Raw genomic sequence first — 27,880 nt, 5'->3', positions numbered from 1 at the left:
ATACATGTAACTAGTGCCCCTCATCCAATATTACTAAGTTACATATTGAAGTTTGTAAATGTTCTGTGGGTTTGCTGGCAGAGAGGTTGTTTCCCATTAAAACTATCTGGTTTGGAAATGATGCATCAGCCTTGTTTGATGAAATCTGGTACTCTGGCTTCTCTGTGTGTGTCAGGCTATGGGGTGCAGGCTATCGACCGCCTGCAAAGCTAGCAATATGTTGGTAGTTCTGTAAATCTCTGTTATGGCACTTCCAGTGCTGACAAATGGGCTCTGGTGCATTTGTCACCAGGAGTTTAGTATTTTCTATCCCCCTGCATGTAGTCACCAGGTAGCAGATGGGGTGATATGTTGTGGTTTAGCTTCTGCAGTTCAGTGAGCTGATGGGCTCTGCTGGCCACATCAAAGGTATCCCTTACCTTTGTATCTGCTCCCTGCGTAGCACAGGGAAGGAGACCCACACCATCTTGGGTGAACTGTCTTCACTGGCTGTATCCCCTAGAGCATGTCCTTAGCTCTCCAGGCAGGTCTGAGCTTGCTGTAGTTCGAACAGCGTTAGGCTGACTTCAGACTAGCTCTGCTCGCAGCTGGCTCCGTGGGCTCGGTGGGCAGCGATGCTCCAGCCAAACCCGTCCAGAGCTGGGCCCCTGCTGCTGCTTGCGATGCAACACCTGCTCCTGTGGGCAATCCGAGGAAGAGCTGCTGTCCTTTGTGGGCTCCCCTGGTAGTGCAGAGGGTCAGCACATGGGCCACCAGCACGCACCCGTGAGAGAGGGCCGGTGCTACAGAAATGCGTGCAGCCCCGGAGCGTGCGAGAGCAGGCAGGGAACCATTTTGGGCTGGGGCTGCGGCCCCTGGCCTCCTGCACGGTCAGCAGTGTGGAGGGAGGAGGGGGAGAAGAAAGGACAGATTATCACACCCAAATTACATGGTTCTTACAGTCATCTGATATATGAAACCCAGCGTCTTTTAGCCTCTGTTTCCCTAACTCCACCTCTGCTCCAGGGACATGCGTGAGCCAAGAAAGGGGTTAGTTGAAAGAAATGCCTTGTGCTCCAGGGTATACCTTATATTCGCTCTCTGTCATAAGCAAGCCCTAGCCTCATTTCCCTCTAGAGATGACCACATCATATTAAATCCTTGCGCAAACCCCAGCAAGATTTCTTGCAGCCCCACACTACTTATCGATCTCCCTACCTTTGTCTTTAATTCTAGCTGTGTGTTTGTTTCTTCCCAGATGTCTCGCTTATAGTGCAGGCTGAAAACCAAGGGCTGCACTTTGCTGAGCCTCAGTGCTACAGAAACTCAGCCTGTCACGATGCCTCCATATCAGGAACACTGGCACCGCTTTTACCCAGTCCACCTTCTAGGTCATGGTATCCCTGACCAGCAAAGCTAGGTAATCCTCTTGTTTTTCAGTTCACGGCAGATATTAGCTCCCACATACTTCAGTTTAAGCCTTAGCTCAAAGTACAGAAATACTGGACTGTCACATCTGGAACCTACCCAAGTCAGTCGCTGCTACAGTGTGAGATGGCAATAGTCAAAGCGGTACAGCCTTTTTCTGATACCTGATGCTCTGAAGTACGTCTGTCACATTACGTGCCCCTTCTGGAGCAGGAGTTTCTTCTAAGGCTCTGAGAAGAGACAAGTTTGGGATTGTTTCTTTGCCTCCCCATGCCGTAATTTATGGAAAGGCTGTAAATCAGTTTCTAGGTAGGTTGAACACGGTTATAATAAGCCTCGAGCTGTGTTGCTGATTCACTGGAGTGTTCTTTCCCTTAGGTGCTTCTCCCCTCTGGCTCGCTGGCTTTTTCCCTGATGACTTTTTTTCCTGTGGAAGGACTGGCTGCTGATTCATCTCTCTATGATGATTCTCATTTCTGAGTTTGTGGGCCAGACCAACCTCAGAATAGGCTGAGATGTGAACTCTTTACCTCCTGTAACTGGTGGTGATGTGGATAGTCCTCTTCCCACTCTTTGCCAAACTCTTATGATCAGTCATCCGATGGAGGCATCAAATGGTTTAAGTTCACTGACGGGTGACACCGCAGTGTAGGAGGACTTCCCACAAGCTCCTAACCTGCAGCACAGTGCCAAGGTGGCTTCCTGCAGCTAGGGTGAAATTGCTGGTGGGAAGCTTTAGTGCTGTACTTCATATCACCAGGGCATTGGGGAAAAGGTGAATGAGGGTTTGGACTCCTTAGCACCTTCCTCTTGCATTCCTCCATTTTTTCCCCATAGGTCTACCCATAGCAGACTACACTTAGAACAGCAGCGCTCTCTGAACATCTGAGCTGCTCCCAAACTCAAGAGAGTCTCAAAGCAAGGTCTACTAACCTACTCTTCAGCAACCAGGCACGGCTCTGAACTTTCCTTGGTATCATTGCCCTCTTCCCTCTGCTCAGTCTCATCTTGGATTTCCATACAACATTTGGATTTTAAGTCTTGTTGGGCAGGGATTTCCTCACTAAGTGATATCTCAAAGTGTCTAATACCTGAATGTTTTAAAACATCTTCCACTGCAATGTTGTTTCTCCAATTCTTCTATGGCAGGGTTTTGGCTTGTGTCGGGTGGCACCCTCCCACCCAGTAACCAGGCACAGCTTGGATGTGGGATGCCCCAAGCATGGTCCAGAGACTGGTCTAAATGCACAGGATGGACAAGGCAACCTTATTTTGGGACAGCTGTGCTTTTAGACACATGGATGCTCTCACAAGTCGGCTGTGCCACTTTTCTCATTTTATTTAGCAGTGTAGGCAGAACCTAAGAGTTGGCTCTGGGAACAGGTAAAGCTGCCTCTGGTGGCAAAGTGCTGGAGGAGCGAAACCCCCGAAACTAAGAGAGGGTATGTACTCCTATTGCTGGGACAAACGATAGCTGCCATTTCTCTCCTTTTCTTCTGGTGTTATCTGGAGCAACAAAGCCAGGTATTGAGGGTATCAAGGGCCTTTCATTCCATCCTTGTCCAAATTGCTTATTCCTCTTGTGTAGCAGGAGCCAGAAAGCTTTTGGCTGGCTTCAGCCTCAGAGTAGTGTAATAGAATTTTGTCTCCTCTTCTGAGAAGCCTGGAGCTGGCTCAGAGGGCTGTACCACCAGCTGAAGGAGATTTGTCTTCTGATTTGTGAATGGAATTTTTTTCTATCTCTATCTTTGTGCTTCCAGGTCCCCTTGCCTACCAGCGAGTGATATCTCTGCTGGCTGCAGAGTGAGGGTTAAATTAAGATTATCCCATTGATGGAAGATAGATGTCCTCTCTCATCTTAAGATCATAGCACAGAATAACTGACAACTCCAAGCCCTCTGATCTCGGGTGGTGTGGTGAGACCTGGAGAAGCAGGTGGGTCCAAACCCAAATGTTTCAGGCACAAATATCTGCAGTACTCAGAGCCTCTTGAAACCTCACGTTCCTGCCTCTGATGGAGAGGTCGAATGGTCACAGCTAGTATTGCTGAAAAAGTGAGGGCTTAATCTAGCTAGTATGATAAAAACACATATAACCATTAAATATGATTCTCTAACTTTCTGCTTTTCAAAGAATATGCTGCTTTGGGGCATCTGTAACTGTGATACTGAAGGGTGGTGGTTCTGGACCGTGTCATTTACACTAAGCTGCATTAGTTCCTTAGTTACATGGTTAAATATTTTACTGGACATTTAAGTGATATTTATGGATGTAAGCTGGTACAGCCAGAAACCCCTGAAGTAAATTAAAGGGAGAGTTAAGAAATGTCATTGGAATAGCTATGAGACACTCTTATGGGCAGTGCTAGCTGGCACTGTTCAGTACTTATTTATACCTTTTATCCAAAGGATGTGTAAACATGTAATATACATACATGGGAATGAATGCACTGGGCAGTGAAATGTGCAACATGGTAACATGTGAGCTCAGTGCTGCATTATTATATAGTAGTTCAGGGGATGAAAATCTCTATGTTCAATGAAAATGAAAGAAGGCGTCTTGCACATGATGAATGTCAATTACACCAAATAGAAACTAATTATTTTTTAATATATATATTTTTTAAATGACTGCTTGTCTATAGTCTCTTCAGAATGTGGCTTATTGTATTAGAGAAATAAACAGCTCCTGCCAGGAATGTCTATTATGTCTGCATGGGTAGCGTCTAGCAGCAGATGCTATCAATAGTGAATAATTAATAATAACTACGTAGTAAATAGATTAAGACTTTTCTAAAAATCTCTCTTCTCTTGAAGGATTACATTTGGAAGCTTCTCTGAACTCCACAGCTTCGTACAAGCCAATACTCTAAACTGTCCTGCCAAAACAGCATCAGCACATTGCTGATTTGTAAGAGTCAGAGAACTTCTGCCTCACAACAATTCTTTGATAATTTGAAAACCTGATAATCTTTCCCCACAATTCCACACAGAGGTCAGTGCTGGTGGAGAAAAACCAGAGCAGTAAAAAACCAATGTGGAAATGATTGGGATGTTTGCATGGCAATGAAGAATTTGATTTACAGTTTTGTTTTCAGACTTTTTTTTAGTATTCTCTTAGTTTTGCCTTTGAATGGATCTATTTCCAAAGAAACTAAAGAGCTCTTCGCATGCCATCATTTAATCCCTATCAGAGAATTTACATAACATATTTTTAATTTTAAATTATTCTTTCAAAAGATACTATGTGAGGATATAAAATAGTAAATGTGCTGAATTAATTTTTGCTTTTAAACACATTTTATGGGAGAATCATTGCACCAGAGAGATTTTAACAAGTAGCGCTGTGTTTTCACTCGATATTTTAGAACTGATTTTTATTGGCAGTGTCACACTGGGGACGCTGGGCCATGGTGCTTGCAAGGGAAACATACTCCAACTTTTGCCACTAGATAATGGAAACATGATAATGAAAACACGGCCCTTGTCCTGTAGCTGTTTGTTTGCCTCAAATACATTATATCTCCATTTGTGATAAATGCCTACATAGCTTGTGTAAAATGTATGTGTAATGTTTCCTTCAGCTTCTCGTGACACGTTAGCAGAACAGTATGTGAACGTATTGGCACCTTTTCACAAGCAATAGAGCCCATTGCTTTAGGAGCAAAAAGAACACAATTAATTAAATCAAACAGTTTATTGAATAAGAATTTTTGAGACCTACCTGACCACACTTAAAATTGATGTCATCTGTATTTTAAGAAAACAAAATTCAATACAATTACTTTTTGCTGCTAGAGGTTTTACATATAATGAGATGCTAAACCCTTTGGGCCATATTCATGTTGGTACTAACTGAATTCAGTAGATGTGTATTAATTTATAGCAGAGGTGTTCTGTTAGTTTACACTAACCTAAAAGGGGCTCACCCAAGCGCTTGACAAGCTTTTGATAATATATTCCTTCAGCTGAATGATACAGTTGGGAAAGGCAGGCACGGTCTTGCAAAGAAAGATATTTTTCAGGTCTGCAGTGAAACTGGAGCTTACAAACACTTGAGATAGCTCTTCTGCATACCAATTTGCCTCACAAAGCAATGATCTCTCCCTGCAGACTTTGCCTTGCTTATGCCTCTGGCTTGTCAGAGCTATCCCAAACTTCTATAGGGAAGTTTCCTGCCTTGCAGGAAATGCTGGTAGATCAGTGCATCCTCTTCGGATTATACATGGCTAGAAATCCCACTGATTGTCTTTCTCTACCTCTCAGAGGCTCCCTGAGGCTATAAATTTAGTGATCGAAAAGGCAGACATCTGGTTCAAGGTCATTGCCTGGACTCCTTCTGCAGACGTGGGTGAGACAGGCACCTCCAGTGGGCAAATCATCCCGTTGACTGATGTGACGTGGACCTTTGCCTGGCATTGACAAAAGCATACTTCTGTTTTCAGAAACCTTTCTTCTGAACAGAAAGGAAATGAACCTTGAGTTGCTTGTACCATACGCTTCTTTAGAATAAAAGGTAGCATGTGTGGGTTTGTTTTTAACCACACACACATACAGACAGCACACTGTCTATCAAGTAGAAAACTTATCCAGGTGGTTTTAAGAGGTCTTCATAACAAAGCAAAAGGAATATGAACAGTTAGTTATAAGGGACTCTTTGAAATAACGTATAGTATTAATCTAATCCAAGTCTGAAGTTACAAAAAATCAGCAACAAACTCAGCTCAGAATTAGGAATCCTCACAGCCACTGACAATTTATTTCCTTAAAAAAAAAAAAAAAGGCAGCACCACTTTCCTATTTGGTAACTGTATTGTTTGAAATGTGATGTCCAAATAATTGTCATGTTTCCAAAATCCCTGAAGCGTAAATAACAATTAGCAGAACAAAAGTGGTTCAGGCAAAGCTATTCTTAAGGAGATTCTCATCATCTTTCAAACTGTGATTGCCTGGAAAACATCATCAAAATTATTCACCTTAGATGAATCTCAGCATCCACTGTGCTGATGTAGATCCCTAGCATGGTGAATAGATGGAGAGACCTTTTTTAAGCACTGGATCTTGAGGAGGGAAAAGCTGCTCCTTGCTACCTGTCAACAGCGTTGCTTTATAGCAGAGGCTTGTGGACCTGCTTCAAGAACTGCTTAAAACCGCTACAGTGTGTTTCCCAGCACAATTAAGTTTTGGCTCAGTAATAAACACAAAGGTTTTATGGGATATTTCTAGTTTAGAAGAAGCAATAACGAGCAGCTAGCTGTTAGGAGGCTGATGAAGGGCAACACAGAGGAAGGGAGCAGTCTCATCTGTGCCAGCCATTAGACCCGGCTCAAGGAGTGGGAAAGATAAGCCACTGGTTGCAAGTCAAAGGTTAAGAAACACTGTTGTGGCTCCAGAAGCAGTTGCACAAGCAGTTTCAGTACTTGATGGGGAGGGACTCTTTATCAGGGAGTGTAGTGACAGGGTAAGGGGTAATGGTTTTAAACTGAAAGAGGGTAGATATAGATTAGATACTAGGAGGAAATTCTTTGCTGTGTACCAGAAGAGGTTGCCCAGAGAAGTTGTAGATGGGGCATCCAACTCCCTGGCAGTGTTCAAGGCCAGGTTGGCTGGGGCTTTGAGCAACCTGGTCTAGTGGAAGGTGTCCCTGCCCATGTCGGGGGGGTGGAACTACATGATCCTTAAGGTCCCTTCCAACCCAAATCATTCTGTGAGTCTATGATTCTATGATTGGCAACAAGGGATCTTACTCCTTCTATTTTGCTTCTTCCACCACAGACACACTTAACAGAAAAAGAAATGCAGATGGGATGAGAAACATAATTTAGGATCTCTCACAGGGATGATTTTCCTCTGTCAAAAGAAATGTACACATGGCTGGTGTTTGCATTCAAAGCTCCTTTGTAAAAGAACTTAATAGTTCTAGAGCATAGTATCACACTAATGAAAGCTTGCCTAGTTTAATGCTTGGGGAAAAAAAAAAAACAACAACCAACCCCAAAACATGATGACACTAGAGCAAGTGTACCCCTGAAGAGGAGGGGTGTTGTGATAGAAAGCTAGAGAAAGCCAGGGGAAAGGAGAGTGAGTGCAGAGCTGTGTCAGAGAAGAAATGGAGCAGAGGGTATGAAGCTAAGTCAGGAAGGAGTGGGAGGCCACAGGCAAAATAAGGCGCATTCAGGGATACAAGCAGGAGCCTCAAAGAGGGTGTGATATAAGGAGATGGTGGCAATAAAAAAGCAAGGAGGCTGGGGCAAGAGAATAAGGGCTGACCGGCAGAAGCAGCAGTGTGACAAGAGTCAAAGAAGCAAAATCTCCAGGCTGATGTTCCCTTTACCATGTATGTGCCACAGCCTAAGGAAACTGCTCCTAAAGGGGAGGCATTAAAAACCTTTACATGAAATTAAATGAAATTTGTTTCAAGACTTCATCCCTCCTGCACCCTTCTTAGTAACAAAACAGCTGTGCGACTGTTGGGAACACTCTACTCCATTACAGGAAAACACAAAAAAGCAAAGTTAAGCCTAAGGCCTTGGTGAGTAAATACCGTCATAGGCACAGTGGCTATAATGCGAGGAGATCTGGTATGTCTATAGCAGTAGGTTTATGTTTGCTGTCTCTCTTGGGATTTGTGTATGTTGAATAGGATTAATTGCTTCAGGAAGTGAATTGTGCTTTTAAACTTCCTAGGCAGCTGTGGGATACGCTGCAATGATCATTAAACGCTTTGGCCATGGTTAACATAAGACTAGGGCCAATATTTCTGCACACCTCCATCAAAATGAATGAAGCGTGCTGATAGGTTTTTCTCATCCCATAATATATTTTCCTTTCTACATGTTTAAACAGCAGTGTTAAGTTCTATAGCTCTGGAAGGATGGAAGAGCAAAGAAGGTGCTTCTTACACCTGTAATGGCTCTGGAGCAAATGTCAGAGGAAAGAGGTACTAATTATTGGGCCCTCTTAAGTGCTACAAGATACCTGACACAATCCCAGGCCCACGGAGGCATTTAGTGTAGTGGGAACTTGGATCTCACTGAACTAGTTGGCACCACTTAAAATAAATCAGGATTGCATTGTCATCAAAGATACACAGATAAACAAAGTTATTTGTACTTCATCTTCATACTGACTGAGTCTGACAGCAATGAATCCAATTAGCTTTTCACAGAAGACAATGAAATTAAATCAAGAATGATTTTGGCCTTTTGGATCTGAAAACTGTGTAACAACATGCACTTCCGCTGTAAACATCTGCTTTATTTTTTTTATTTTCTTTGTATGACAAAGGTCAACACAGGGAATTAATCCAGAAAAGAGCAAAAACTTTTCACAGCAGTAGGCAGGGAAATCAGAGAAGTACTTCCCCTCATAAAATGTTTGACTGAGGTTTTTTGTTTAGTTGTGTCACACAGCTTTTATTTCCAACAGTTAAGATGGACCCGCCCCCCGAAAAAAGATAAACCACTGTATCATTTTTATACTACCAGACTAAATATAATCCCAATTTTAAGTCCTACAACTTCTCAAAAATTCATAGCATTTTTTTACAAGTACTGTGCCTTATGTTCTTTTAATTACACTAGAAATAGGCTTAAGTGCACCTAGTTTTCTTCCTAAATGTTATAACAATAGATGAATAAAAATCACATTGAATACTACTAGTGAAGCTGATGTCTCAAGCTGTGCCTTTGGAAGTATGTGAGTGAAACTCCTTCTGGAGATTTACTGTCCAATGTGCAGTTGTCACAGTTCAGAATCTAGCCATATGTGTTAGTCAAGTGCAGGCAACCTTTTCAAAGCAGTGTGATGTAAATATGTATCTAAATTCACCTAAATTCTTGAAGACATAGTAATAATTTGAAAATCATACCTTCTTGAACTAGATCCGATTTAGAGAGATGCCAGAAATGTGTAAAAGAAAAGAAAGGTTGTCCCAGGATAAAAAATAATGTGACGGACTAAAGACATACAAAACAATTACATCGCTAATTACGTGCCATTTTAAGTAGAATATTTTAGTGGGCATGTTTAAAAGATTGGCTAATATAAAGTTTATAAATTCAGATGAATTTTAATGCAAAGTCTTAAGATACTGTACAAAATTCCTCTATAAGCCTATCAAAGCATGCATAATCATAGGATGATTTGCATCTTTGAAGAAAATCTGGAGAACAAATATGGATTTAGGAACTGACTGTAGGGATAAGCCACCATTGCACTGAAAAATAGTACTGTGACAACTATAGTGTGCTAACTAAAGTGAAGGACAGGAAGAATTTCCTTATTTCTGATTAAATTCCTTTCCCTCATTCACTGCTCCCCCACTACAACTTGAAGAGCAAAGTTTATGCCTTTGGAATGCAGCAGATTGCCCCAAGTGTTATGGGTTTAGATTTGTTTTTTCTTTTTAATTTTTCCCCTCCAGGGACAGAATGCTTCTGGGGATCTCTCATTTCCTTGACAAACTGCACAATTTGATTGCCGGTTCCAGCATAACATATGCAGTTTATAAGAACAGTGCATTCTTTTGCTCTCTATAAAAGAAAATAAAGTCACTAAAAAGTCTAGGGAAAATGCCAAATTCCCAGGAAATAAAAACTTCTGCCTCTGTGTGTGCGTGTGTGTGTGTGTGTGAAATTTAATAGCTTTTGAATGAAGTGACATTTTTATTGCTTTGAGGCATACATGTATTGCAATAGGTTTTATTATTTTGGAAGACGGAAGTGTGAAGAAAGAAGCTTAAAAAAAAAAAGGTAAAAGTGATGTTACATTGAATAGAAAATATTTGCATTTCATTTGTTTAAAAATAAGCTATTAAAATGCATCATGTGATTCTTCACATGTCAGCCCGGACAAATGAAGCAAAGATGCCGTCTTCTTGAGAAAGTAGGTTCTCAGGCGTATCATATTCTAAAATGTTCCCTCGCTTCATGACGATGACCAGGTCTGCAGTCAGGATGGTGTGAACCCGATGCTGCCGTAAAGAAAAGCATACAGACGTTTTTGTTATGATAATTCTCACTGCAGTTCATTAATGGGCCTAATACAAGGCATACCAAGTCGGTGAAAGGCTATCCTTGTTTACAGTGGTATTTGGAGTAGGTCCTTGTACTATATCTTTAATCTGAGGAGATCTCCAATTACTTTAGAGCCTCTGCCACAAAGCCTGAAAATACTTAAGCACGCACTTCACTTTCATTCTGCTAATTGCCATTATGGACAGCCCAGCTGTTGGAATAAATCCTACGGCGTCGCTGAAATACATCTTCCCCTTTAGGAAATATGGGCGAGAAACATCCTGGCTATGCCTGCACTGTCTGGCTTAGCATCCTGCTCCGCTCCTTGGTCTCTGTACCCCGACTGCCTACTCTGCGCCTGTCTTAGGGCATTCCTGGGCTGTCTCCTTCTGTAAATGAATTAGCTCTCTCTGAGATTAAATTTGAGTGTGCTACAGGCGATAGTTTAGCCCCACAGGGAACAGGAATGAAACCCGGCCGAGTTTGGTTTCAATGCCGTATGAATACAGCCAGTCAGGTATAGACAGAATGAACTCTAAAAGTGTGGTATTTCACTATATGGGCTGAAGGTCAGGGATTACTTTATGGGGCAGATTTCTTTGACATGATAGATTCAATGTTAGCTGCATGTCTAAGCTTCAGTTAGATATGATTAGTATAAATAGTCACGAAATTAAACAAACCTAGGAACAACACAATAAACACATTCTTGCACTGTCATCTCAGAAGCTGTGCAGTAGAAAGGAAGCAGAGTGAAAGGAAACTAAAGAGGTAAAAATAACTACCAAAGAGCCAGAAGTCTCGTGAACAGTGTGGACTGAGAGACTCTACTTGTGAGTCTTCACCAAAGTGGTGAACAGGCCGTCCTCTTTGAGGAGTAAGTTTGAGGCAGTGTCACATTCAACTAGAAAGCCCTCAGAAAGGACTAGGACAATATTGGCGTCCAAGATGTGAGATACGCGATGCTGGAAAAGAGAAGAGAAAAACAGGTGGGTGAAGGAAGGAACAGCCATGAAGGAAGAGAGGAAGGAAATGAAGCCAACTCTGTGAAGAAAGCTAAATATTAATGTGTGCTATTTTGCTTGAGACATTGGCTTTGGAAAGGCAAAGCAAAAGAAAAGTGAGATTGTAGTCAGAAGGACAATACTGAAAATTTGAACAGCATGTAACTGAAGGAGAATATGCTTGCCACTAGCATTGTCAGCATTTACACATCCAATAACCTTAGAGCCTATTGTAAATGAGCTAGGTTAAGTGGTTTGCCTGACACGAACTAGTTGCTGACAAGACTTGAAACCAGGGTCCAGGAGGCATAACTCTAATCTCTAACCACAGCACTGGATTCCAGGCAAAGCAAATGAAACAGCTGTTGAAATACGTATTTATCTCGTGGATAAAACATCCGTTTGTCGAGCAAGCCTGCTGTCACAAGGTGGAACTATTCTTAACAGTATTTGCTCTATGTGTGTGCATGTGTACGCATGTATATGTATGCATGTACATGTGCACACTTGCACAGATATATGGAACTTTTGGGCACTAGAAATGGCAGGAAAACATGAAAAAATATAAACCCTTATTTGAACATATACTAATTTTTGAGCAATTCCCATTGATTCCAATTTTTCAAACCTTTATCATATACACAACCTTTTATTCTGAAAGAGAGAAAAGATAACCCAACTTGAGAAACCAGACCGAACAGATTTTGAAATCTCATCTCCTTTTATAAATTTGTGCCATGACTGTAGGCACTATAAATGCATAGACTTCAGAGGCAAACATCAAATCTAGATTTTGACAGAACTTTCAATAATGTTTTAGCCTATGGGTTCGGTTTAAATTTTTTAGAGAGAATGACTTCAAGTTTTCTTGGAGACAGTGTAGGTGCTGCCATTCCCTGTAAAGTCCTTCTTCAGATCTAAGTGTTCTAGTTTGGCCCACTTGATAGCAAGATAGCATTTACTGCAAAATTTCAGGTTGATCTTATGTGTCTTGACTTGTTCTAGTATCTGGGAATATTCTTGTGTTCTACTTTTACTTTGTGATGTTTTTAGTTTTATATAGTGATGTTTAACTGGTGAAAGGCAAGAGTAACTGCCTGAGGAATGAGGAAAGAGCATTTGCTGGCATCAGTACTTACCGCTATTGTCACAACTGTGCGGTCTGCAAAAGCAGTCATCACAACCTTCTGCAAAATGTTTTCCTGTCAAAGGAAAAGGCTTACTTCAGTTACTTCATCCTTTTACATTTTAATTCACGTGTCTTTAAGCACATAAGAGAGAGGGTCATTTTCCATACTACCTCTGATCTGCACACCAGATTCTCAGTAATGAAATGCCACACCTGTGAAAGCAGGGATTTTCTAAAACATTTCATTTTGTCTTTTTTCCCCTCGCCATAAGCATCACTCCCTAAAACACATCAACAGCAAGGGCTGAAACCAAACACAGGAGAAAACCAAAAAAGCTGTCAGTTTTTTCTGCTAAAGAGAACTCATGGCTCACATTGGGGAAGATGCCTCTTCTTCTAGTAGATCCGTGCATCGATGGTGCTAGTTGCTATACTTACTGTGGCCATGTCAATAGAAGCTGTGGCTTCATCCATGATGAGAATGCTACTTTTGCGGACAAAGGCTCGGGCCAGACAGAAGAGCTGCCTTTGCCCTACACTGAAGTTCTCTCCTCCTTCTGTGACCATTGCATCTGTAATAAAATCAGTTACTTTGAATGTCGCACCACTGAAATGCTGTACGTTCATACAATCAGTCAAGAAAAATCCCTGTAAAAGCCAATAAGCATAATCTTGACTGAACACTGGAATGGAGTGATATCAAGAAAAGTGAGCACAGCTTTTTGGGAAAGGAGCAATATATCATTAAGCAAAAAGTTGGCACAAATAGTTAGCAAATCTGGTAGCTGCAGGATATTATCTTAATAACATGAAATACACTTAATATGGAAGGAAATATGTGCGTTTCCTTCATGAACCAGATCTGAAATGGTAAGGAAAATGCTCTGTTGGTGTTCTAGACAAGAGCTACAGCTCTACTGGCAGAGCCAGATTCTGCTGAAGGAGTGGAGGTAAACCTGCTCTTTTTTAAGTCTTTGCTGACTAGTCACCCCACTATGATGTTGAGGTGCTGCAGGATTTTTCTGCAATGAGTGGAAAACCAGACTACTCTTCAGCTTTTTAGTAAGAATATTCTCTCTAGCATAGAGACAGAATATTCATTAGATGCCTGTCAACTCCTACATGATGGTTCAGAGTGTAAGATCCCATGTATCTGTTTATATGTGTGCATGCTCATGCACGCACAGTTTCATTATTGGCCTATGTTCCCAGAGACTTAGTTCAGACATACCAAGGCCTCCTGGCAATGACTTGACCATGTTCTTCAACTGAGCAATCTCCAAAGCTTCCCAGAGCCTATCATCGGTGCATTTGCATTCTGGATCCAAATTAAAGCTGCAAAGAAAACCATAACTGGGGTCTTGTTACTGCAATTACAGTTCATTCAGTCTTCTGCTAAGGAACATTTTGGCATTGTGTATGTCACTTGACTTCCCTTGGACAGGCTGTGTAGATAGATTGGACTGAGCTAGGAAGGGTCCTTCCCTTTTCCATCCGTTCCTGTTCCACAGCACCCATCACAAACACGCCATGCAATGCTGCTTGTCACCCCCTGATGGCATACACCTACCGGATGGAGCCACTGAACAATATTGGATCCTGGAGAATAATGGACAGTCGGGAACGGAGAGTATGAAGAGGCAATTTGCTGATGTCTATTCCGTCAATCACTATCCTCCCTGTTTAAAACAACATGCAGAAGATATGTGAGGGAATTGCACAAAGCATGTGATCTGCAGGTAGCGGACAGAAAGATAAAACAGCTAGTTTGGGCTGGACTGCAGACGATGAGGCAGTGTGCCTCTCTGATCTCTCAGCGCTGTCACGTAAACATGGGGAAAGTGAATCTACGTAGTAACGCAAGCCAGAAGGAACCCAGCTTATTAGTGACACTGTTGCCTTGCTCTCTTTCTCTGTTTTCTTCCCACCGTCCCTTAAAGGAAACACGTGGCTTCCATGCTGTGTGATTAATGATAGCACCAGAAGGATAATTTTGGGGGGGGGCAACCTGAGCTTTACAGCCGAACAGAGTGAGAACAAGAGCAACTTATGTAATTAGCCACGTCCTGTGCCTAGCCTATCTCTGTTCCCCTTGACTTTAACAGTTGCAGAAGGTATTTAACTTGATATTGTGCACAATTTCTTTTGCATAATATATGTATGTATCTGCAATCAATACACCAGGAGTCAAAACTATCTTTCAAACTCTAGAAGGAATGGGGTAGCATTAACTTTTTAACAAGATCAGAAAAACAAAAAGGATGTCCTACTCCAAGGCATTTTAATACCATTCATGCTGGTTCCTACAGCTCAGTTTCATTTGAGTATTTGGTTGTGAATTAGCCACATACTGTTCTGCTAGCATAAGATTACTGGAAGCAGTCTCATTAATCGCTCAACCCAGTAGTTCATTCCCGATAAGAAGCTGTTGCAACAGCTGGGATACTTGGTAAAGTTAGAGGATTTTTTCCTTCTAGTCACTTCCTTTTCTAGTCACTACTTCAGGTCAATGAGCATATGGATCTCATCTGAAAATCTGATTTATGATATGCTGGGTGTGGCAACTGCTGATATTCAAGCAAGGGAGGTGGGGGAAAAGTACAAGAGAGACTGGTTGGCTGCTCTGTAAGTAGAAGAGAGTGAGAAGGGCAGAATGAATTTCTTCCCTTGAATCCTCAAACAAAAGCCAGGAACTACTGACCCCACTGACTTTCCCTGGACACAGGAACATCCTCTAGGTTATGGGGAAGGGATGGGCCAGGGCAAACTGAATGAGGGTATGGTAAGGGGTATTTTCATCAGGCTCACTGCTGCAGTTTCCCTGTGGATTACTTCACTGGGCAGCTGCACTCCTCCCTGGGTAGTACCCAACATTAAGTTCATCAGTTCTCTGTCCCAACAGCGAGAACTTAACCCTGAACTGGCAAATACATGGATATTCAAAGCTGTGCATGTATGCCTCTTCTGTCATTCCCAATTGTCATGACACTGCATTTTGTAGGTTACTCTGTGTAGCCCTATTCCAATGAAAGACTTAATCCCCACTTAGCTGGACTACCAATAGTCTTATGCTTTTGTTAGATAGTCAGAGGAACTAAGATTTCATCTGTAGGGTGCAAAGTCCAGTTGTTTTCAGACTTTCAGAAAGTCTGAATCAGGTCATAAGACTTCAGCATGAGACATCAGTGGTTGCATAAACTTAAGCAATTCCTTTTCTTCACAAATGAAGACACGAGAGAGGGTTAGGAGAAGATGAGGTGGACTAATGAGAGAAAAATTAATATGGCATGCCTTGGGAATAGGAGAATGCATTTTTGATAGAAGCCGGGGTGCTCAAGGAAAAGAAAAGAGCAGATGAAGGGACCTATGGGAAAAAGTAAATTGAAGAGGAGTTGGGAAAACAGGAAAGTAATGAGAGCTGGCCAAGCAAGACAGAAGAGAAATGAGAGGTAGTTTGAACAGAGGGCAAGAAAAGGGAGACACTAAAGAACAAAGAAAGAAGTGAGAGTACGGGAATAAAATGGACACATACAAATTTAAAGAAGTAACAGAGACATAAGGAACCAAGATGGACAACATGAATGAAATTTTGGCTCCAGTAAAGTTACTCGAAATCTTGTTATGTAACTTTTATTAGAGCCAGGACTCCACCCAGAATGGGACCAGCATAGAGGCCAAATATGGGTCTAGCTGAGAGAGAGAGGGATGTGCACAAAGGATAAAGAGAGCTTGATTACAAAAGACTTAGGCATTCTCATTGAGAAAAATCAGGGATACAGAAGGAACAAACAAAGAAAAGATACAGAAAGAAGATTAAAGTAGAAGGAAGCTTAAAGTTGGCCATAAACATAATTATTATTTGTTTGCACTATTTATATATCCAGGAACCCCGGTCATGAATCATAAACCTATTACCATAGATACATATAGGCACAGAACCACAACAAAAGCAAGTTTTGCTTTTGCTGCATCAGATTTACTTACCCTCCTAGAGCCTACTAGGGTTTCCCTGGCAAATGTTCCATGCATAATGGCTAAATTAGAAACATGGAAATCTTTGAAACAAAAGGATGACTTTCCAGTAGGTTTCCGTATTCCCTGCAACAGCACACATATATAGGTATTATAAATGCCAGGGTGCATATTGCTGCATACCAGTTCATGCCAATTAGCTGGGAGAGTGAAATGCTGCAGGAGTGAAAACATAGCAAAATGTTTCCAAAACCTTCAGTTGGTTTCTGCAATAGTTGTGGGAAATCACAATAAAATAAAAAATAAATATCAAGGGAATGGACTTGCTGAGTTGTAGTTTCTCTTCTGCTAATATTTTGACAGCTATCATAAGTTAATGCAGTTATTCTTTAGGGAGAAATTTAGAGGTCCCAGAGAGTTGCATATTTTTTCCTCCTATCTCAAAAATGGCATATTGTTTTGTCAGAGCATACGCAAAAAAAATTTAAAAAAATTAGAAGCATAATCTGTGCGTAACATTTCCTGGAAGAACCAAGCACTACTCACAATGGGACACTATGTACTTTGAAGGATCAGGCATGACAAGCCCCATTCTAATCAAGTATCTTCTGAGCCAGAGAGCCAGGATATAAACTATCAAAAAGTCTCCTCGCTTCTCCTGAAGAAATAAGGGGAGAGCAGATCAGGAGTGACAACACACTCCAGTGAAAACTAACCATCGAATATGTCCACCATTCTGAAGAACGCCAAAGACAGGGATGACTTGCCACTGCCAGTACGACCACAGATCCCAACCTGCAAAAGAAAGCAAGATGTTACTTATAGAGTGAAGCGGTAAATCAGACTTGCAGTCCTTTTGGGAAAGCTGGACTGGATTGCCCTACTGGTGGGTAGAAAGGTCCTTCCCCATGGCCAGTGGCAGACACCAGGGAAAAAAACAAAACAGCACAGCAAGGACACTCCTCTTTTCTGCCTCTCAGCATCGTGAGGACTTGACCCAGGACCATTTTTGAAACTTCAGCATTTTGACCTGGACTCCAATGATGCTATATGCTGAAATGTGAGATATTCTTGCATTTTTACTCAGTTCCAGTCTGGTGTTCATCTAATCTCGTCTGGCCACCTAGGCTCATTCTATGCAAGGGAGATGGACTTGGAAAGAAGGGGGATTCTCAGAAAGAAAACTGATTCCAGCCAAGAATAAGATGTCATCAGTGTAAGTTTCTTGACCCATGCCCAGGGACCTCAGAGAGGACCATCAATGCATATAGCTGTCACTGCAAGTTGCTGTTATTCTTGCTCTTCTGCCACCTTAGAAAAGAAAACACAATAAGGAAGGATCTGCTCCAGAATGAGGATGATAGGGAATTGCTTGACATGGTACCTTTTGTCCTGGTTTGATATACGCCTTAACGTGCTTAAGAACAGGCTTCAGGTTGTTTTCATATCGAACGCACAAATTTTCAATCTTGATTTCCCCCTCCTGGGGCCAGTCTTTGGGGACTTGAGAAGGATCTGAAATAGTTACAGAAAACCAAACCAAAGTGAATGTTATTGAGGGTCACCCTTTATGACATTCCCCTTCCCCCCCTCTCTCCCTTCCTGAAGTCGCTTGAGAAATGGAGTCCCAGTTCCCTGCCAAGGGGGAGCTGGGAACTGCCTGCTGGGCATGTTAGTGCTTAGCTTCCACATCTTGACACATAAGAAGAGAGGGCAGATGCTAAAGTGGTTCTTGGCAATGAAACGGGGAGAAGCCAAACGAGCAGAGAAGAATGTAGTGTCAGCACAGTGTCAACATGTTCTTCGGTCAGTAACCGGCACAGGAAGGGCAGTGCAAGGAAGGATATTGTTACTGCCCTACAACATGAGCTGTTGACATTATCACAGCTCATATTTCATCCTGATTTGCAAATACGCAGGCAGGTTTTGTCTCCAGACTGAGGGGCTTGGCTTTCCAGGGAAGCTTGCTGACCTGCGAGCCTTTTTGGTCTTGCGCTTCAAGCACTTCTAAAATACCAGTCAAAGCCAATTTGAAATACGTGGAGTATGAACACCAATGTGCAGTTCAAGGAGAAGTTGCTGGGGTGCGACTGCCAACGCGACCCTGTCCTGTAGTCCCCATTTGCTGCAAAGATCAGAGATTTTGAAGCATGTGACTGATGGTGCATTTCTGATTTTTATCTGTATTTTTGTTTTCTAAATAGCTACATGGATGTTTTGTTCATCCCATTTATAACTGTGCCCTGGTACTTTCTGATTGTACTCCAGAGCCATGTTCTGTCTCCCTGGCACTTGGTAGGGGTTTGGTTTTTTTTTTATGTTGACTATCATAAGCTACATATCTCATAGCTGCTTTTGGCTATCCTTGTCACTCAGATGAGTGGGAGTTCCTACATGTCAATGAGAACAGGTTTTGGCCCAAGAGTCGTATACATTTTACATGACCAAGTCTACTGTGCTTTCACATTACCACATTAAAAACCAAAAAGATTAGCATGCAATACCCAAGTAGCCATCATAGTTCTCCGACTCCATGTTCAGGAAGCTGTGTACTTTTTTTACTGCACCCATCTGCACCTCCAGATCAGCCAGATTCCTCACCACCCAGTTCAAATAGTTGGTTATCTGCATCACAAAATGAAAGCAAGGACAGGGATCAGCCTTCTGTCTGTTTATCTACCTGTTTGCGAATAAATGTTGGATAAATTTGTAAAAGTCTTTGGCCTGACTCAGCACAGTGGGCCTCTTACTGATGTTATAACAGTTCAAGACAGTGCAACAGCATCAAATATGTAATAAGCCAGTTGTACTCCATCACAAACAACCCTGAAATAGTAATTTAGTGCTTGGTATTCTCATCCTTGTTTTTTGAAGAACTATGGAAAGATTGTACCTACAGCCTGAAGATGTGACTTATTAAGGGAATCTCTTGTTCTCAGCATCTAGTCATCAGTACTGATATCTTCTTTAAGCACACAAACACAGGAAAAAAATAAAAATTGGAAGCACTGTTTGGAAATATGACATTTTCTAATCTTTCAAAGACTGCAACTAAGGATTAAGAAAGCTCACTATTTACAAATATATTGAAAAGATCTGATGGGCATTTCATTTCTGTTTCTGTCTGTGCATATTTAGATAATTCATTTTTCTGTGGAATATATGAGTGTTTTTAGCATAGAAATATATCAGAAAAAATGTATTATCAGCTCAGTGGTACTTCCTTCTTGATTTTTTTCCCCATTTGTAATGAAAAGGATTTGATTAATAGTAAAGGTATTACTTGTAGTAGATAATAGTTGATAATTAGTTGTCTAACAATACCAAGAAGCTTAGTGAAACTGATCTCTAGTCAGGACTGACTATTTAAGGCTAAAAATTATAAAGCAATTTCCTAAACATTTCCTGAACATTCTTAAGTCTGTATTTAGGTGCTCATATAAGAAAGTTGATTGCCAAGCACCTTTAAAAGTTGGGATACTTTACATACCTGAATAAAGGTTTAGAAACTTAAAACAGTGAAAACATCCTGTACACAAATATATTCAGAGAAAGGTTTTGCCATTTATTTGTAGGAGATTGCTGAATCTGCCAAATAAGAACTTTATTATGAATAAATCATCCAGCCCCACTTCTTTTCCAATAACCTAATACAGATGCAATAGGCATGCACTAAATAAGATCTATCCTTAAGACAGAGTTACTCGAGGGGGTATTATTTTCTTTGTTGTTCAGAAACCCACTCAATCGGTGTCCAGCTTTTGAGTCAGAAAGTTATGGAAATAGGCATGTTTGCAGATAAGCTAAACACTCTGCAGAACTGCTGCTTGCAGAGTAGCCAGCTGCAATCATAGATCTGGCAGATTTGATAACAGAGCCTGGCATCCGAATGGCTCTACCCATTATTTCAACCTTCATCGCAGTTGTGCAAGGGAGTTGGCAGTGTTTATACAAGGGCAGAGAATAAGTTTATGGATGTCTACTGTAAACACAATGTTGGTACAAACAGATTGCTCTCATCCAGGTCCAAACATCAGCCCTCTCTTAGCTCCAAAGAGAAATGATACAAAACCTGTGTCAGGGGACACAGGTGATGATCCAACTGCATTCAAAATTTCATCAGTGTTATTGTGGGGCAGGAGAGAGACAGGTAATCACTTGGTGACTACAGCATTTTTTCCTCTGCTCTGCTAGACTTCAGCACATAGCTAATTTACACTAATGATCCATTTGCAAACACAGACTAAGTACAAAGAAGCCAAAGATGATGCAGACATCCTGGCGCTTCCAGATCTCTGCTAATGAAGCAGGATTACCAGGAATGTTTTCAGAGTGAAGTTGAAGCACTGGGACTGATTCTCAGTCGCTGGCAGGTTCTCACACTGCTGCAACAGCGGCACAAAGGGGATCTAAGGCTATCCTAAGGCAGCTGCTGAGAACTTTCTGTTGTAACCATGGGCTTGCCAGCACTTACGTGCAAAGCCAAATCTCAGTGTTAGACCCATACCCATATCCCTCCCTCATACCAGTGCCGTAAAGCAGCGAGATTTTTGCCACGCTAGCCATGATTTAAAAAATTCTTCCTGCCACTATCCTCATTCTCCCTTTGTCCCCACTCTCGTGGTTGATTCAGTGATATTTCTACTGTGGTGATTGTACTCACTCTGTGCTCATGATGCACTCTCAGCCTCTCTTATAGCCTACTACATGAAACCACTGTTCCTTCTCCATGACTCAGCTCACATAGCTCAGTGAGAATGATGATGTGAAAATGAATCAGCTAGCGTGCTACCAAAATCTCCTCATTCCTAACCCCATCTCCTCTGCTTTCCTACTGCTGCCTGTCATGATGAACCATGCCCACCAGCCCCAAAGGTCCCAATCCCCAAATCCATTCAGAATTGCATGGACAATCAATATTGGCCATCTGAGTAGTTTCCCTCCAAAGGCAGAACTGGTATTTCTGATTCTTCTGCAATTATTTTATTTGGTCTTTTGTTAAAGATTACCCAGGTTATGACAATCTGTGGAATAGTATTTTCTGGCAGGTTTTGCCATATACAGGCGGAACCAACACTGTGTTGTGCAAAACAGAGTGCACAGCAGGTCCTCTTACGCATTCTTAATTTTCTTGCTCTGCTTGGGAGCACGCAGGGCCTGGGAATGGTTGTGTTTTTTTAATTGGCTCATAAAACCTGAAGCAAGTCCAAGTTGCCCTGAACTCTCTCAACTTTGGCTCGAATCCATTATTTGCAAGATTGGTTTTTTCAAGATTAAGCAAGCTGGAAGATAACCCTGTATATGTATTTTTAAAAGTATTATAAAATTAATCCATTGGTCTGAAAGTTCTTATGCTTTGCCTTGGTACATACCGTCAGAGCGTACAGGAGACCTAGCCCCACAAACCCTGAGTGAGGCCCTTCAGTGATGGAAGTGACAGCTGCAGTCAGAACTATACAAGCACCAAGGTAATCCTGGAATGAGAGAGAGGGGGAGAGAAAGTTTCTACACAACATTAAAATGCAGCAACAAGAAAATTTCTTTAGTTGCAGAGCAGGTTCACTTCAGTGAGGATTATTTCTTTAATGACACTTAGTCCTTAATTCTGGTTTGGTTTTCCTGGAAAAGGTCAGGGGTTGTGGTGCCCAACCTGAAACACTCTAGAGGAACTTGCTGAACACAAGTGAAACAGGCCAGTATTTTCTGCAAATCCATTTGGGCTAGGGTATCTTGTTGTGGCCACCCCAAAAAAAGCAGGTATCAAAAAATCTAATGAGCACATAAAAAAAAAAAAATCATAAGAATGACATAACAATGACCACTTAATTCCTGCCACTAAAACAAATCAATTCCACTCTCTCCACTGTCCTTCAGGTCTTCTCAAACATGGGTTTGCCTTCCCAAAAAAGAGGGACTGCACAAAGTCCATGAAGAATTTTGGCAGAATTTATACAGGTCATGCACATGTTTTATTGGCACAAGTGGGCAGCCTGACATACAGTGTCTACATCATGCAATGGGACACTGTGCATGGTGAAGGCATCCCTAAGCCTGCTATATCCTCACAGCCTGCAGTGAAACACCACGTGGGTGTTGGCAATGTGGACTCTGAAAGCAGTATAGCTGTGTAGTTGTGGTGCTGCAAATGGGCTACTAAGCCTTGCTCCTGCCACAGCACTTTGAGTTTCAGAGTGATTCTGTGGTAGATACCTGAAGGATCTCAGCTCTGTTGCATGGTGATGACTCGCTTTACAGAAATTGCTGTGTTAGAAAGATCTGACTTCTCACAAGCTTTGCAGGAGCTTGAACCCATCTTCTTGATGTGTACCTCAGTTTTGAAGTGAATGCCACATGTGATCTCATGTAGTTGTCAAGGTGCCTGATTCATGAGACTGCTGGTATTCCCACTCTCCCACTGCTCCCTGCATTATATTTACTTTGGATTACAGGGTTAGCATTTTCCATCCATTTTTTTCCTCCTGTCTGATAATATCCTGCCCGGAATCTTTCCTTCTGAGATTTGAAACGAGGGCTGCCTAGTTCATCTGTCAGTAAAAAGTGTTGATGAGCAGATGACAGACTCGAACTTAACATCTACAGGGAAGCAGAAGCACAATGGTCTCGAGTCTCCACCAGCAGTTGGGACAGGACTTCACGGTTGCTATTAAATCCTACAAACTTTTGAGTGACTTTAGTACCACTGTGCCATTAGGCAGAGCTAAATGAACTATTCCTTGGCAAGACCACATTATTTCTAATGCTATGATGAAGTGACGCATATTCTTGGATCAAATTCATTCCTCATGTAAGCAAGTCTAAGGCTGTGAGACATTAACAGGCATTGCCACAGCTTATTCCAGGATTGGCTGTTGCTCTGTTATTTATCTGTCTTTGATTTGGAAGCAAGTTCAGCTTGATCTTGGATGCTGTACGAAGCTGGAGGCTTCATGCACAAGGAAAAGCTTTGCCATCATAAGAAATGGAGCACAACTTTGTTGCTCCACCAGCGTGCCAGGAGGTGAAGGTGAGGATACAGCCTGTGATGTGAGGATAAATCATGCCTGTTACTATTTGTGTCTAGCAGAATCAGGTCACTGCTCTGTTTATTCATTGCTCTTTTAGTGTCAGATGAATAAGAAAATCAGGGTGACTTTGCTTGCCTCTTCTTGCCTTGCAGATCAGGAAAGTTCCTCATGTGCTGTCCCTGAAGAGGCCTCATAAAAGCCAGGAGCCTGTCTCACTGGCAGCGGCTGTGTTGTGCCCTACTGTCATTTGTCTTGCAGTTGGAGTCTAGTTCTGCCATCTTTCGTGATACTGAGCGGTAAAATCACAAACAGTATGGCCTCACAGCTGTAGTAAAGGCACTGCAAAGGAGGGGTTTAAATTACAGCTGTGGGATTAAACCTGTTGCTGGAGAGATACCTCAGGACCTGGAAGCTCAGTGGTGCCTAAACCAGCCCTGGCAGAATGATGGCACAGTCCACAAAACTACTAAAATCCATGCTCTGCTTTGAAAGCAGTTCCTGCTGCAGCAGGTCTGCAGATGCTGCACAGTAGTAGAGAAAGCCTTACTTCAAGTTATGTAAATGTTTGTTCTTGCACTCTCTTCAGACGCTAGACATCACAACAGCAAAAGATGAGGGAGACTTGTATTTTCTTACCCCCGGCCAAGAAAGCTGAAAAAACCCTATGGGTTTAACATAAACAATCCCAATCTATTTTAAGGAACAGTGTGTATAATCTCATCGCGAGATTAATTCTCGTTATTATCTTCTCTGCATCAGGCAAAGTCTCTGTTTGCTTCCAAGGTTTCAAAACCATGGCTGGGATGAAACTGAACGTACCGTCCTGACCTCCAGCCATCTGTTGGCAGCCGATAGAAATAAGTAGGCAATGTTGTTCGTGTCCGTTAGTTCCAGCATACGTTGTTTAAATCTGGCTTCGTGCCTGCCAAGAGCAAAGTTGTTATATTACAACACATTATACACCCATACACAAAAGGATGACACATTAAACTCTTGTCTCCCTCCCCTCCCCCCAAACCAAAACTTTTTGCCCTTCTGCTTTCGCCAAACTTTGGGTTAAAAACTCTGCCCTAAGGACCCGTACCTGCTGCCAGGGCTCTCCTTAACCAGGCAGAGCTACATGTACGATGGGGAGGAATTTGTTCAACAAGCAATTATATCGGCCTAGATTTTGGATCAGAGCCTGTCCCCTCAAAGAGACTGCAATGCCAGGCTGCTAGGGACGGTTTTCCTTCCTGCTGCTGCCCTCCAGTCCTCTCACAGGCGAGTGCTGCTGTGGCCCCTCGTTTCTTCCTCACAAGCCACTAGCAAGAGCAGAAGGCTCACCTGTCAGCTCAAAATCTGATTTCGGAAGTTACCTGGCCAGCTGCAGGAGTCTTCAACAGGAGTGACACCTCTGAGGTTTCAACTAATAGACTGTAGATTGATCAGTAGCTCAATACTTTTCAGCTACTCAGCTCAGCTGTTTTCTCAGCCAGTCGCACATTGCCTAAGCAGCTTGGAAAACTACAGTGAGGGAGAGCTATAGATAATTTCTGAATTACCAAAATGAGCGGTGTTACCTCCACTGGCGCGTGTTTCTCTCTCCCCCGCGTAATGCCCGTCACATTTAAAAACCAGTGCAAGGATGACAGAGTGCCTAAGAGCCAAGGTACGCTTTGGGAGGGGAGGGGGAAAGCTCTGTTGGTGTAGTGTATTAAATTCATGGTGCCTTGCAGTACTTTAGGTATGACCTGCAGTCAGATGGAAACCATTTCATTGTTTCATATTCTACTGTCTGTTAAAATATCCTCACTTGAATAAACTAGCTGAACTTCATTCAGCAGCTTATCGTCTGTTTTATGACGGCAAGCTCTTCCATTTTATAGTCTCAGGGCCCTGCTGTGAAGCACCTGTAACCCCTGTTCTGCCAGAAACAACTTTTTTTTTTTTTTTTGCCTTTTCTCACTGATACTTTATTTCCTTCTACACAGCTTGTAAACATGGCAAGCAACCTCTGCAAAACAGCAACTGGCAACAGTAATGACGTGGGGAGGAGCAAAGATGCACTGACTATTCTGCTCATCTGCCTTTCTGGCAGCAAAACTCCTGTTTTCCTAATGGAAAATCTGACATGCTCAATCTGTATCTTTTCATCCATGTCCAGCTCATCTTCTGGGCAGTTTTAGACTTTTATCCTGTCAGATGACAAACAGCAAAGGTCACTGAAATTGCTTTCTGATCCAACTGTACTACTTTGTGGTAAGTTATGTGAGGAGCTGCTCTATTTTATCCTGGAACATACTGAACTCAAACTGCAGAGAATGACTAACAGGACTATTAGTAAATATGAGCTTGCCGGCAAAAAACACTGGAGACTTCAGGTTTGGTTGACAGTGGAGCATAGACAGGGAAATGAAATGGCTTTGATTAGCACCAGAGATCCTGGAAAGCTCAAGTGATGGTTATGATGCCTGGTCCTTCTGTGAGGCTGCCTTCTGCTCTCTGTTGTCCAAGCCCACATTGCCTTTTTGTAAGGTAAAGAAGAGTTGAACAACTCCCAAGAAGTGCTAAGCTCCTTTGTCTTTCTGAGGAGATAGATAGCGTGATGAAAGGCCACTCTGAACCTCTCAAGAAGCACTCAGCATCAGGACTTAATTATAACTTATTGTTTCAATACATCATTCTGGTTGACAAAACTTGTTAAAACATTTGTTGACCGCTGGCTCACATCTCTTCAACACAGCAACCTTTTTGCTTGTCCTGCCACAGTCCTTACTGCAGCACTCTGTACTAATAGCCTGGGTCCTAAAGCTACCTTGAAGCGATGCAACAGTCTTAAGCTGTTAAAATAGGTGTGCAGATAGCACTGCAGTGAGATCTGCACTGGTTTGAAATTCTACATTGTACAGAATGAATGCAAGTTACGCTTGCTGGGGGGCACCATCAAGCTGGCACTTTTGACAGAGTCATGCTAGCTATAATGTAGTGAATATATGGAGGAGAAGTTGGGCTACATTTCATGTAGCAAGTAGAGAAAAAATATATGCATGGGAAGTTGGAAAGATTCTCTGAATCTTCTGGAATTTATTTTTCAGTTTTGATTGACAAGGCTAGGTTTTACAATATTAAGTTCTGTTCTGCTGTAGTTTTCTTGGAAAGTCTCTCAAGCTGCATATTGACTTTTGGTTGGAGAGTGCTATAATGATGTTTCCCTGCCTGAGAAGTGGGTTAAATACAGAAATGATTCCAGGGCACTTGGATAGCGCAGTTTGTAGGATATAGGAGGGGGGTCTGAAGGAGTGGTGCCTGTGCCTGCCTGGCAAAGGAGAGCTCCCTGTCGTCCAAGTAAGGTTAAACTAAACGTCTTAAAAGTTTAAATATCGTATCCTAAAAAAGTATCATCTTTAATTCAGCGGAAAACCAGCACAGATAAATTAGTGTGTTACTGAAAATATGCACAAGTGTTTAGAGGCATGGCAAAGCAACAGGAAAAGAAAATTTCTTCCCTTTTTTGAGATGGCTTAATTAAAGTCCACCATATCCAACAATTTACCCTCAGACATTCTCCAAGCAAGCTGCATGGGCCAGACCAAAACCCAAGCCTCCCTTTAATCATTTGTTTTACTGACCTGAACGCTCTAATGGTGGTAAGGCCTTCAGCTGTCTCAGAGAAGTGACAGAGTAAAGGTAGCTGGGTGCTGTCATCAAGTTCCTGGAGGTCCCTGGGAGTACAAAAAACAGCAGACAGCCATTACAATGTAAACATCTCTGTAGAAATTTCACTGCGTAACAGACAAGAATAGACATTTTATGTGTTGCACATATTCTTTTCAGGATGACACAAAATAGTGGGTTTTATAGTACGGAAAGACACTGACATGGGAATATCATATTTCTCTTTTGCCATAGGAGCCTTTGAATCATCTCCCAGCCACCTCCACAATCTAGCTTTTGGTCACAGCTAAGCTTCTCTTTGTCCCACAGAGAACATCATCTCTCCCAGATAAAAACCTGCTGTCCATTTTAGCCAGATGCTAATTACCTTTTATCCTCAAATGTTCTAATTTATTAATATAATTAATATAATTAACTTGAATTCAGAACAGTTGATTTTCAAATTTATAGCATGTTATTTGTGCCTTATACATCAGGTATAAAATAGAGTTAGAGTATCTGCAAGTTTATCTGTTTTATTGCAACTCTATCAGCTGGCCTAACAAAAAGGGTGCCTTTCCATATAAACCTTGCCTTGTTTTGAGTATCTTTAAGTACTGCAACATGCTGAACGTAAAATATAGCAGACCTTCTATTTGTGGTGTTAACATTATCACACTGGTTGAAATAG

The 27,880-nt window shown here is 42.0% G+C and overlaps 1 protein-coding gene across 9 annotated transcripts in view; it reads right to left on the bottom strand.

The window, feature by feature from the left end:
• Window positions 1-8,642: 8,642 nt before the first annotated feature.
• ABCC9 (ATP binding cassette subfamily C member 9) overlaps window positions 8,643-27,880 on the bottom strand; it is a 76,048-nt gene continuing 56,810 nt past the window's right edge. For 6 of the 9 annotated variants that reach the window (XM_069806643.1, XM_069806642.1, XM_069806641.1 and 3 more), the window contains 12 exons: window positions 27,165-27,257; window positions 24,373-24,475; window positions 21,901-22,002; window positions 19,033-19,153; window positions 17,913-18,043; window positions 17,245-17,323; window positions 14,127-14,235; window positions 13,788-13,891; window positions 12,995-13,128; window positions 12,567-12,629; window positions 11,209-11,388; window positions 10,241-10,380 (listed from right to left, as the gene is read on the bottom strand). In XM_069806643.1, the coding sequence (XP_069662744.1) occupies window positions 11,251-11,388; window positions 12,567-12,629; window positions 12,995-13,128; window positions 13,788-13,891; window positions 14,127-14,235; window positions 17,245-17,323; window positions 17,913-18,043; window positions 19,033-19,153; window positions 21,901-22,002; window positions 24,373-24,475; window positions 27,165-27,257 (1,177 nt within the window). In that variant the 3' untranslated portion in view covers window positions 10,241-10,380; window positions 11,209-11,250. Of the gene's footprint in view, window positions 10,381-11,208; window positions 11,389-12,566; window positions 12,630-12,994; window positions 13,129-13,787; window positions 13,892-14,126; window positions 14,236-17,244; window positions 17,324-17,912; window positions 18,044-19,032; window positions 19,154-21,900; window positions 22,003-24,372; window positions 24,476-27,164; window positions 27,258-27,880 lie in introns of all 9 variants that reach the window. The other 3 variants (XM_069806644.1, XM_069806647.1, XM_069806649.1) reach the window with 1 other exon arrangement.

This window comes from Haliaeetus albicilla, chromosome 19, assembly GCF_947461875.1.
Source record: "Haliaeetus albicilla chromosome 19, bHalAlb1.1, whole genome shotgun sequence".
Classification (NCBI taxonomy): Eukaryota; Metazoa; Chordata; class Aves; order Accipitriformes; family Accipitridae; genus Haliaeetus; species Haliaeetus albicilla.
This window is presented reverse-complemented; position numbering and strand designations above follow the sequence as displayed.